This window comes from Triturus cristatus, chromosome 12 (genome assembly GCF_964204655.1).
Source record: "Triturus cristatus chromosome 12, aTriCri1.1, whole genome shotgun sequence".
Taxonomy (NCBI): Eukaryota; Metazoa; Chordata; class Amphibia; order Caudata; family Salamandridae; genus Triturus; species Triturus cristatus.
Genome location: NC_140595.1, coordinates 753,066,669 through 753,079,120, shown reverse-complemented (window position 1 = coordinate 753,079,120; position 12,452 = coordinate 753,066,669). Strand labels below are relative to the sequence as shown.

At 42.7% G+C, this 12,452-nt stretch overlaps 1 protein-coding gene across 1 annotated transcript in view; it reads right to left on the bottom strand.

The window, feature by feature from the left end:
* The window catches only part of LOC146782703 (uncharacterized), a 179,022-nt gene extending 177,585 nt beyond the window's left edge, over positions 1-1,437 (bottom strand). The window contains exon 1 of the mRNA XM_085637716.1: positions 1,361-1,437. Within this exon, the coding sequence (XP_085493842.1) occupies positions 1,361-1,421 (61 nt within the window). The 5' untranslated portion in view covers positions 1,422-1,437. The remainder of the gene's footprint in view (positions 1-1,360) is intronic.
* Between the last annotated feature and the right edge of the window lie 11,015 nt (positions 1,438-12,452).

The following is a 12,452-nucleotide window of genomic DNA, read 5'->3' as shown; positions in this document are numbered from 1 at the left end:
GTGCCCTATCAACAACAGGGTGCTAACATGCAAATTTGCATGTTAGCACCCTTTTACTCTACGCTTCCCCTTGCATCTCTAATGAGATGCAAAGGGGGCGTTCCAGAGTAAAATAATAGGAGAAAAGTCGCTAAGCAACATTTCTCCTATTATCAAGAATGTCGCTAACCCTGTTAGAGACAAAAAAAGCAGCGCTAACCGCGGTTAACGCTGCTTTTTTACGTCTGGTATTTTTCAGACTTCGCCATGATATCCTATGGAAGGAGGATATCATGGCAAGTTTGCCTGTCCCTATCAACAAGGTAACGTGAGATTATCGCTGGGTTTCCAGCGATAATCTCACGTTAGCCTGTTAGCGTGAGGATTTTTATCGCTATTGAGATAAGCGTTGCTAATAGCACGCTATCTCAGCGATAAAAATTCACGCTAGCCGGCGATAATTATCCGAGCGCTAAGTGCGCTCAGCGATAATTATCGCCGGTTGTTGTTGATATGCCCCAATGTCCCATACATCTATAAAACTAAGGACAGAACAAGTACACATGAGACTATAACAGAAGTCCCTCAATACACAAAACTATCAGCTGCTTAGTAATGATGAGTTAGAGACTTTAGAATCTCAGGTCATAAATCAACATTATGGTATGTATTGCTAAAGCCAGAAAACACGACATAAGATCATGTCAAGCAAGTCCACTAACCTGCAGAATGTAAAGATGCACCCCAGTGCGCTGCCAGTCTCTAAGGCAAGGAAAAACCATGGGCTTATTTACAAGCCCCTTGCGCCGCCGGTGCGTTACTTTTTCCCATATTGAAAGTGACGCACCGGCGGCGCAAGGGGCTTGTAAATAAGCCCCCATGTGTTTAATTTAAATAAACACATCCTATACATTATACGGCGTGAAACATTCCATACCAAAACATACTGCACGCATCCATCGTACATTCAGTATATGACCATCATCAGAAAAAGTGCATGCTTTGGCTTGACATCTTTACACATTGTCCTCTTTCACTGTCAACATCCCCAGTACAAAAGTCAAATCTCTGTACGCCTTCCACACACACACACACACACACACACACACACACACCGTATGTCATGACAAAACATATGTAACACTGAGCACACATGCAACCCAGTGCGTCTAGCATACACTAAAGTCACAGTAGTTTATTTAAAGTGCACAACAATGCATTTGGTAATATCCTATCAACTAAAACCTCATAAATCTGATTAAATAATCTCCGTTTCAAAAAGTCAGCTTCTCACCCCCTCCAGCCCTTCCTCTCTCCACCGACACCAGCCCTGCTAGAAATGTACAATTACCGTCTGATATCCAATTGCGATAAAACTCACCCAAATGTAGCCCCAGGAACAGGACAGTTGCGGCGGCCATGCTGCTCACAGAGTAGGGCATAGGTTGTGCCGGAAGACTGTGCTGAAGGCAAAAAATCATTATGTTCCTTTTCTCTTTTTTTCTTAGACACTTTTTGTGAGTAGAACATGCGATGCGCGCAACTTCCTGTAAAACATGACTGCTCCTCCCTGCGACTTCTTGAGAATCTTGAAGTTCGCACTTTTCTTTATCTTGCAAATCTTGATGAACGAATTTATATATAACATTTAACAAGACCAGCCTTTCATATGGAGTGGGAGCACAGAGCAAGGGTGTTGTACTTCACACTTTCTGCAGAGCCACCCCAAACTTTTCCCCCTTCTCCCCTCCTGTGTACTGAAAGGACTCACATGCACTTTACAGCTGATGACCAGTGTTAAACGTCTTGAGCTCTCTCCTTTCAAATTGGTGAATTACACTTCTATCTGATTGGCACATTTAATTTACTTATAACTGTCTAGTAAAGTGGTACAACTTGTACCCAGGGCATGTAAATAAATGCAACTAATGGGCCTGCAGGACTTACTGTGCCACCCCCTTAAGTAGTCTTTTAAAACATTTTTCAGGACTGGCACTGCAGCCTATGTGCCGTTTTAAGCTGCCAGTTCCACTTGGCAAAACAACCCTTTTGCTGAGCCTAAACCATCCTTTTTACTACATATAAGACAAAATATCGAAACCAAAATATCGTCCTACCAAAATATTGTGTACAAAATATTGTAATATGGAAATATCTTCTGCAAGAATATCAATGTCAAGAATATCGATTTTAAGATAAGTAATATTGATTTTGAAAATATCAGTCATTAATATCGTTAACAAAAATATAGTTGTTTATAATATCGCTTTAAATCATTGTTATGTATTTTTGTATATATTTTAAATGTATATGATGTACATTTTTTGTATAATTATTGTTTATGTTTTTTAATATAGTTGTTACATACTTAGTATAGGGGTACAGGGTGGGAAGTAATTTACTTATAATCAATTCATAATTATTTTTTAATTCATATTAATTATTTAATGTTTAATTAATTATGTACATTGTGCAATTCATTTCTTTTTTATTTACATTTCAGCTACGAGTTGTTGGGTTTATAGGGGCACAGAGTGGGAACTAAATTATTTGTAATGCATTAATAATTTGTTTTTAATTAATATGAATCATTTAATTGAAAATTAATTGTTAATTGTGCAATTATTTTTATTATTTAAAATTTTAGTTGCTGCTTGTTTGGTTTATAGGGCTACAGGGTGAGAAGTAAATTAAATATAATTAATTATTTTTTAGGGCCTCATTCCGATGTCAGTTGCCCCCCCACCAACAGGGCATCTGTGGCGCACCCACCGACATCCATAGAAATGGTCCGACTCCCAGATTATGAGCCTGGTCATCTTGGCCCACCTGATCTCCTCTACCTATCGTCATGGTTTGGGTTGTTCCGGTGCCTCCCAGGTCCGTTCCTTGTTTCCTTGTCCTTTCAGAGCTTACCCTCAGCTTGATCCTGTTTCTCTTTGTTAGGCCTCTGGAGACTAGCTATTTTGGTCCCTGTCCTTCTACGTCCCTTGCTCAATCACCTTGGACTGCCTGGCCATGACTGTCTTGATACATCTGATCCTCCTCATGCTGGTCCTGGTATGCTAGGTTCTGGTTGATCTGCTCCACTCAGTACTCCGGACCATGGTCCCCTACGTCCTCATCTTCATTTCCTTTTAAAACCTGTTGTGAGTCCTCCTAATCTTTTTAGTTTACTCACTCCTTCTTGCTCTGTTCATCCTGGTACCTTTGATCCTGGTCTCCCTGTTTTTCCTAGTCCCTGTCCTGTTATTTATGGTCTTGTAGTTCCACTGGCCAGTGTCCTCCTAGTCTTAACTTAAGAGACATCCTCAATTTGGTCCTGATACATCCAACTCTAGTTCTCCTATCCCTTCTAGTCCCTCTAGTCCTCCTTTCCATCTTCGTCCTAGTAGCTTTGCAGGTACCCTGGTTTGCCTGTTCCACCTTGTGCTTGAACTTCTGACCCTGGTTCCCTCTTTCCTGTTCCTACTTGTAGTGGCCATCATGTGCCTAGTTGTTTTTGTCCTTTTTGCCCTGCCCCTCTTAATTATCATGGTGTGGGTCACCCTGGTCTATGTAGTCCTTGTCATCCTGATTTAGGGTCATCCTGATTCTGACCATAATGGACCTTCCTATAAAGAATCCGCTGGACGTGAACATCCTGATCCTTTTTGGGTCCTGCTAATCTAGGACCCTGGTTAACAGTGTTCATTCCACCAAAGTTATTTCTGTAGTAAGACATTTGTGAGCGGCTCAGGTATGATAACACATACTGTGTTCATTGTTGAATTTCACAAAGGGCTTCTTCTGCATAGCTTTCTAGATAGGGTCATTCAAACATTTTCCACAATGCCACAACAAAGGTGAAATAATTACCCAGTACTGGGTCTGCAGTGTAGTGCCCAAGAAAGGGCTTCTCCAGTAAGGCAGATAATAAGGTAGCCCACCTTAATTTTGTCTTGAACAAATTGAGTGGGTGAAGATGCAAAAGAAACTATAAAGGAGTTCAGTAATTCTTTTGGCTTACCTGGATCTCCATCAAAACGCAGTGCTCCAGCAAGAACAGGCGGTAATTCAAAAGCCACTCTGACTGACAAAGCTTGACGTAATTGAATATTCTCACAATGTAAACAATCCAACTCCACTGATTTTTGCTGAATGGAGTCCTGTAGTACTTGAGTAGGATCCATCCTTCCCTCAAGAAGTTGGTAATGTAATTTCTCAAGAGCTAGATGTAAGGAGGATCATCTGGACTGGATGGTATGAGGTTAGAAGTTAGGACTATTGACTTGGGAAGCCACCTTGCCAGCACATGAAGGGAACACAAAGCTAAAAGTTTCCCTTTAAGGAAACCGCCAGGAGAAAAAAAACAAAAAGACAGAAAATAACAGCTGAATTCACCAGTACAACAACAGCTTGTGAGTGAAGAAGGTAAAAACAAAACCGGACACGAGCAATATGGTAGTGTAGCAACACACCGAATAATCCCTCCAAAGCCTTTTTACACGAAGAAAAGACCTGGAAGAAATCAAGTGTCAAGTGGACGTAAAACCCCTTTGTTTTACATTAGGAAAGTTCCATGGGAAAACATTAACTGGTGACTATGACAGATTGAGAAAAATATAAGGAAGCCCTGCCCCATCATGGAGAAAACAGTGAATGTCTGTCAGGAAGCATCGTAAACTGCCCCCTGGAGTACCGACCCCAGTATCCTTCCCTGACTAGACAGCACCATGGAGGTCTCCCCAGCAGAGCCAACATCCTCAGATAGGTTTGGGTGTGACCACCCAATGCGTCCAAACCCAGCCACGGGAGATGCTTAGCGGGCATGTCCCACTGCAACACAACGGTGTTACCCGCTGAACAGAAGAGTTAGTGGCTGAGGTCCAATATTTATACCTGATGCCAACTTTGAAGAGGAAGAAGCTTCTAGAGCTTTCCACCCCTCTGAGGTGTTATACATCCCCTTCCTACCTTTCTTGACCACATCTTGTCTAGGGTCACAAAAGACCAGTGTCAACACCTTTGTGGGAGAGCTCAGGCAGAGCCGTTGTGATGTGCAAGTGTGGTAGATGAAAGCTCCTCTCCCTCATTACCTCAGAGTGGCCCATCCTGATAACACCTATCTTTACTTTTTCTCACTGTCTGGGAGCAATACACAAACGCCAACAGTGAGCTACACCTAGTCACGTGACTTAGGAAGAGACTGCAGCACAAAATTGTTGGAAACAAGAATATGGTAACTTTATAAAAGTAGCATTTTCAGCATTGTGATTAAAAATCCGATTTAATGTTTAAAGAGGACTTTTAATTCCAATTCTTTAGATACCAACCATGACCTGCCTACCTGCTCCCATTTGTAAAGAACAGCTCAATAAATGTAATGCAGTGACTCCAATGGTATCTTATGTAAGAGTTAAGGCTTGCAGTAGTAAAAAATTAATTTAAGAGTTTTTTACTACAAGGACATGTAAAACTTAAAAAGTACATGTCCAACTTTTTAGATTCAATGCACCCTCCCCTATGGGCTGTTCAGCACCTACCCCAGGGGTTGACCTATGTGTATTAAAAAGGAAGGTTTGGGCCTAGCAAAAGGTTTATTTAGCCATGTCAAAATGGCAGTTTGAAACTGCACCCAAAGCCTTCAATGGCTGTCCTAAGACATGTTGAAAGGACTACTTAAGTGGGTGACACAATCAGTGCTGCAGGCCCACTAGCAGCCCTTAATTTACAGGCCTTGGGCACAAGTAGTACCACTCTACTAGGAGCCCATTACTGAATTAAATATGCCAATTAGGTATGAGCCAATACTATCAAGTTCAGAGGATAGAGCACACGCTCCATAGCAATGGTTAGCAGTGGTAAAGTGCACAGAGTACTAAGAACCAACTAAAACAACTTAAAAAAACAGGAGAGTGAAGGCAAAACGTTTCAGGTTGACCCTGCAGCTAGGTGTCAAGTCCAACATTCTCTTTTTGAATCTCTCCTATTTTGTTGGAGAATAAGAGTGCATTGATGCTGCATAGTTATTAGTATCTCTCGTTCTTTACAGACTGTTCAGGAAATGAGGAACTGCTAAGACAGAATTTAACTTTGTAATTGAGCAATCTGTAGTGGACTTGGTATTAGAAAAGTAAAGAAAGAGGCCCCTGACCAACTTCCTGTTTTCGAATAACAGCTCTAAATTAAGAGGTCTGAAAATCGGCTCTTAGGACCGCGCCAATCACTACAGATGTCATCGCCAGTTGTAAATGCAAAGGAGGATGTGACACCCATTGGTTAAATGGGTTAAAATTAGTGGCATATTCTGTGGGAGGAAGTTCTGCCTTGCACTAACCCTTGCAAGTTCAGATAGAAAGGGATGCAGAAATGTAAGTAACAAAGTATATAAAAGGGCCTGTGCTATGTCCAAAAGGATGTGTGCCTAAATACAAGGTTTTTTTAAATGAGATAACCTGGTGTCTACCAATGGCAGCTATTACAGAATACTCTAGGGCTTAGATCACCAGAACTGAATGTTATTCTTATATCAGATCCGGCATCTGCAACTATATTCCACATCAAGTGTGAAGAGGACATAAATCCCCTTCATTTAATATTGGGAAAGTTCCAAAGGAAAACATTAAATGATGACTATGACAGATTGAGAAAGATATACGGAAGCCCTGACCCATCATGGAGACACCAGTGAATGTCTGTCAGGAAGCATTGTAAACTGTCCCCTGGAGTGCCGACCCTGGTATCCTTCCCTGACTTGACAGCACCATGGAGGACTCTCCAGCAGAGCCAACATCCTCAGATAGGTTTGGGTGTGACCGCCCAATGTCTCCAAACCCAGCCACGGGAGATGCTTAGCAGGCATGTCCCACTGCAACACAACGGTGTGTCCCGTTGAACAGAAGAGTTAGTGGCTGAGGTCCAATATTTTTACCTGATGCCAACTTTGAAGTGGAGGAAGCTTCTAGAGCTTTCCACCCCTCTGAGGTGTTATACATCCCCATCCTCCCTTTCTTGACCACATCTTGTGTAGGGTCACAAAAGCCCAGTGTCAACACCTTTGTGGGAGAGCTCAGGCAGAGCCGTTGTGATGTGCAAGTGTGGTAGATAAAAGCTCCTCTCCCTCATTAACTCAGAGTGGCCCATCCTGATAACACCTATCTTTCCTTTTTCTCACTGTCTGGGAGCAATACACAAATGCCAACAGCCAGCTACACCTAGTCATGTGACTCAGGAAGAGACTGCAGCACCAAATTGTTAGAACAAGAAAAGGGTAACTTTCTAAAAGTTGCATTTTTAGCACTGTGATTTAAAATCCGATTTAATGTTTAAAGAGGACTTTTAATTCCAATTCTTTAGACACCAACGATGACCTGCCTACCTGCTCCCATTTGTAAATTACAGCTCAATAAATGTAATGCAGTGACTCCAATCGTATCTTATGTAAGAGTTAAGGCTTGCAGTAGTAACAAAATATTTTAAGAGTTTTTTACTACAAGGACATGTAAAACTTAAAAAGTACATGTCGAACCTTTTAGATTCAATGCACCCTCCCCTTTGGGCTGTTTAGTACCAACCCCAGGGGTTGACCTATGTGTATTAAAAAGGAAGGTTTGGGCCTGGCAAAAGGTTTATTTAGCCAGGTCAAAATGGCAGTTTGAAACTGCACCCAAAGCCTTCAATGGCTGTCCTGAGACATGTTGAAAGGACTACTTAAGTGGGTGACACAATCAGTGCTGTAGGCCCACTAGCAGCCCTTAGTTTACAGGCCTAGGGCACAAGGAGTACCACTCTACTAGGAGCCCATAACTGAATTAAATATGCCAATAAGGTATGAGCCAATACTATCAAGTTCAGAGGCGAGAGCACACGCACCACAGCAATGGTTAGCAGTGGTAAAGTGCACAGAGTCCTAAGACCCAACAAAAACAACTTTAAAAAACAGGAGAGTGAAGGCAAAACGTTTCAGGTTGACCCTGCAGATAGGGCCAAGTCCAACATTATCTTTCTGAATCTGTCCTATTTTGTTGGTGAATAAGAGTGCATTGACGCTGCATAGTTATTAGTATCTCTGGTTCTTTACAGACTGTTCAGGAAATGAGGAACTGCTAAGACAGAATTTAACTTTGTAATTGAGCAATGTGTAGTGGACTTGGTATTAGAAAAGTAAAGAAAGAGGCCCCTGACCAACTTCCTGTTTTCGACTAACATCTCTAAATTAGGAGTTCTGAAAATCGGCTCCTAGGACAGCTCCAATCACTACAGATGTCATCGTCAGTTGTAAATGCAAAGGAGGATGTGGCACTCATTTGTTAAATGGGTTGAAATTAGTGGCATATTCTGTGGGAGGAAGTTCTGCCTTGCACTAACCCTTGCAAGTTCAGATAGAAAGGGATGCAGAAATGTAAGTAACAAAGTATATAAAAGGGCCTGTGCTATGTCCAAAAGGATGTGTGCCTAAATAGCATTTTTTTTTTATGAGATAACCTGGTGTCTACCAATGGCAGCTATTACAGAATACTGTAGGGCTTAGATCACCAGAACTGAATGTGATTCTTATATCAGATCCTGCATCTGCTGCTATATTCCACATCAAGTGTGAAGAGGACATAAAAACCCCTTCATTTAATATTGGGAAAGTTCCAAAGGAAAACATTAAATGATGACTATGACAGATTGGGAAAGATATACGGAAGCCCTGACCCATCATGGAGACACCAGTGAATGTCTGTCAGGAAGCATTGTAAACTGTCCCCTGGAGTGCCGGTCCCGGTATCCTTCCCTGACTTGACAGCACAATGGAGGACTCCCCAGCAGAGCCAACATCCTCAGATAGGTTTGGGTGTGACCACCCAATGTGTCCAAACCCAGCCACGGGAGATGCTTAGCGGGCATGTCCCACTGCAACACAACGGTGTGTCCCGCTGAACAGAAGAGTTAGTGGCTGAGGTCCAATATTTATACCTGATGCCAACTTTGAAGTGGAGGAAGCTTCTAGAGCTTACCACACCTCTGAGGTGTTATACATCCCCATCCTCCCTTCCTTGACCACATCTTGTCTAGGGTCACAAAAGTCCAGTGTCAACACCTTTGTAGGAGAGCTCAGGCAGAGCCGTTGTGATGTGCAAGTGTGGTAGATGAAAGCTCCTCTCCCTCATTAACTCAGAGTGGCCCATCCTGATAACACCTATCTTTCCTTTTCTCACTGTCTGGGAGCAATACACAAACGCCAACAGCCAGCTACACCTAGTCATGTGACTCAGGAAGAGACTGCAGCACCAAATTGTTAGAACAAGAATATGGTAACTTTCTAAAAGTAGCATTTCAGTATTGTGATTAAAAATCTGATTTAATGTTTAAAGAGGAGTTTTAATTCCAATTCTTTAGACACCAACCATGATCTGCCTACCTGCTCCCATTTGTAAATTACAGCTCAATAAATGTAATGCAGTGAATCCAATGGTATCTTATGTAAGAGTTAAGGCTTGCAGTAGTAAAAAATTAATTTAAGAGTTTTTTACTACAAGGACATGTAAAACTTAAAAAGTACATGTCCAACTTTTTAGATTCAATGCACCCTCCCCTATTGGCTGTTCAGCACCTACCCCAGGGGTTGACCTATGTGTATTAAAAAGGAAGGTTTGGGCCTGGCAAAAGGTTTATTTAGCCAGGTCAAAATGGCAGTTTGAAACTGCACCCAAAGCCTTCAATGGCTGTCCTGAGACATGTTGAAAGGACTACTTAAGTGGGTGACACAATCATTGCTGCAGGCCCACTAGCAGCCCTTAATATACAGGCCTTGGGCACAAGTAGTACCACTCTACTAGGAGCCCATAACTGAATTAAATATGCCAATTAGGTATGAGCCAATACTATCAAGTTCAGAGGAGAGAGCACACGCACCACAGCAATGGTTAGCAGTGGTAAAGTGCACAGAGTCCTAAGAACCAACAAAAACATCTTAAAAAAACAGGAGAGTGAAGGCAAAACGTTTCAGGTTGACCCTGCAGATAGGGCCAAGTCCAACATTATCTTTCTGAATCTGTCCTATTTTGTAATAAGAGTGCATTGATGCTGCATAGTTATTAGTATCTCTGGTTCTTTACAGACTGTTCAGGAAATGAGGAACTGCTAAGACAGAATTTAACTTTGTATTTGAGCAATCTGTAGTGGACTTGGTATTAGAAAAGTAAAGAAAGAGGCCCATGGCCAACTTTCTGTTTTTGAATAACAGCTCTAAATTAAGAGTTCTGAAAATCGGCTCTTAGGACAGCGCCAACCACTACAGATGTCATTGTCAGTTGTAAATGCAAAGGAGGATGTGACACCCATTTGTTAAATGGGTTGAAATTAGTGGCATATTCTGTGGGAGGAAGTTCTGCCTTGCACTAACCCTTGCAAGTTCAGAAAGAAAGGGATGCAGAAATGTAAGTTACAAAGTATGTAAAAGGGCCTGTGCTATGTCCAAAAGGATGTGTGCCTAAATAGCAGTTTTTTTTAAATGAGATAACCTGGTGTCTACCAATGGCAGCTATTACAGAATACTGTAGGGCTTAGATCACCAGAACTGAATGTTATTCTTATATCAGATCCGGCATCTGCTGCTATATTCCACATCAAGTGTGAAGAGGACATAAAACCCCTTCATTTAATATTGGGATAGTTCCAAAGGAAAACATTAAATGATGACTATGACAGATTGAGAAAGATATACGGAAGCCCTGACCCATCATGGAGACACCAGTGAATGTCTGTCAGGAAGCATTGTAAACTGTCCCCTGGAGTGTTAAAAGGTAGCGGCAGTTGCAGTCGATAACCTTTCGAGTATTGCCCGGCGGTAATCGCCTCTTATACCATTCGATAATTAACCAACAAAGAGGCAGGCGCCGGAGACTGGAAGGCAGGAAACCAAGGTTTATTCTCTCCGGAGGATAACACATCAGATCAGACAGCAAGGTATCGTCACGAGGTGCTCTAACCACATCTCTGAGGCCTGGCCTCTTATACACAGGTTTATGACTTTATTGCAGGTTTATCATACATGGCACATTCTTGAGATCGCTTTGATACATGAAAGAACATCCTCAGAATCCCCACTTCAAGCTCGTTCCCACACATATCTACAGTGGAAGTCCCCACCCCACACACAGTAGGAGATGGCTATCACACAGCTGGACATTCCGCCAATTCCCGGGGGTGTGTGTGACTGGTCGGGTCTCAGGGGGTGGGGGGCCTTGATCTACTGTAATCCCTTTGATGTGGGGTGTTTCCCTTACAGTAGGGGCAATAAACTGCATCCGCAGGGCTAGGTGATGGCCTGGGATCGGTTCGGACAATTGGGCGCAGAGGAAGGGGGTTATCAAAGAGATGTATGACCATGTATGGGATGTCGGTCAGGCGTGGGATGTGGTTCCATGGCAGGGTCGCGCAGAAGGAGAGGGTTTATGGCCCATGTATGAGAGAGCGGGGTGTGGCCGGCGCGTGGGGGAATGTTCGCAGCGCCAGGGGGACGCGCTGGCGATCGGCAATGAGCAGGGAGAGAGACCAGGGTGCCTAAAATGGCTGCCGTGCGCTTTCCTGTGTTTCGCGCTGGGGAGAGACAAGATGGCGCAGATAATGTTCAGTTACGAGCTACTTTTCCACATTCCTCCCTTTTAACATATCTCGCCAGCTTGTTTAGTTCGGATCTATCCCCATAATGCCACGAACTTCTACCTCGTATAGAGCTTTCATATATTCTGCTTCAAAGTTCAGAGTTTTAGGGCGGACAGGAATAATCCGACACATTTGTACATAATTACATGTGGTTGATGGGATAGGTGAGGAGGAAGTGCATACAAAATTACGTCAGCTGCGTCACATGTCAGACCCGGAGATAGGAGGAGGGAAGCTCGCTTGAACACAAACATGATACCGTAAAGTAATAAAAAATGTTTCTGGCAAAACAAGGAATATTACGTACATTACTTAAGGCCTAGACTTTGTGTGGATCAAAAATAGACAGTATAGTCATGTGCACGGCTGGTGTTATACAAGTGTCATTATACAAAGTCAGAGTTTCTTAACTATCAGTGTACAGTTGGAAGTGACCGATGCAATATCATGAAAACTCGATTGGAAGATAGTCAATACGAAAGCGGTTGGGAGAGGAATTCAACTTAACAAGGGTTACAGTCAGGGAAGGGAGTTCTTCTTTCCAGTGTCCTATTATAACGAGCCATCACTGGTAAGCTCTCATTGTTCTTCTTCTTTTGTTGGCACTGTTGAGCACCGGTGGTGGAGCTAAGGTCCAGCTCAAATCCAAGTTTTCACGTAGCAGGGTGTGACCATTCATTGTTCTCGGATCACAGTACTGTTCCCTAACTCATCTTATCATAGGTACCTTGAGACGGGGTACCCGCATTTTGTTCTTCTGTTGTCAAGTCAAATTCAAGATCCCATATAAAGAGAGGGGGGGGGATAGGGGCGTGCTTTGGGATGCTGGGGGAAGAGGG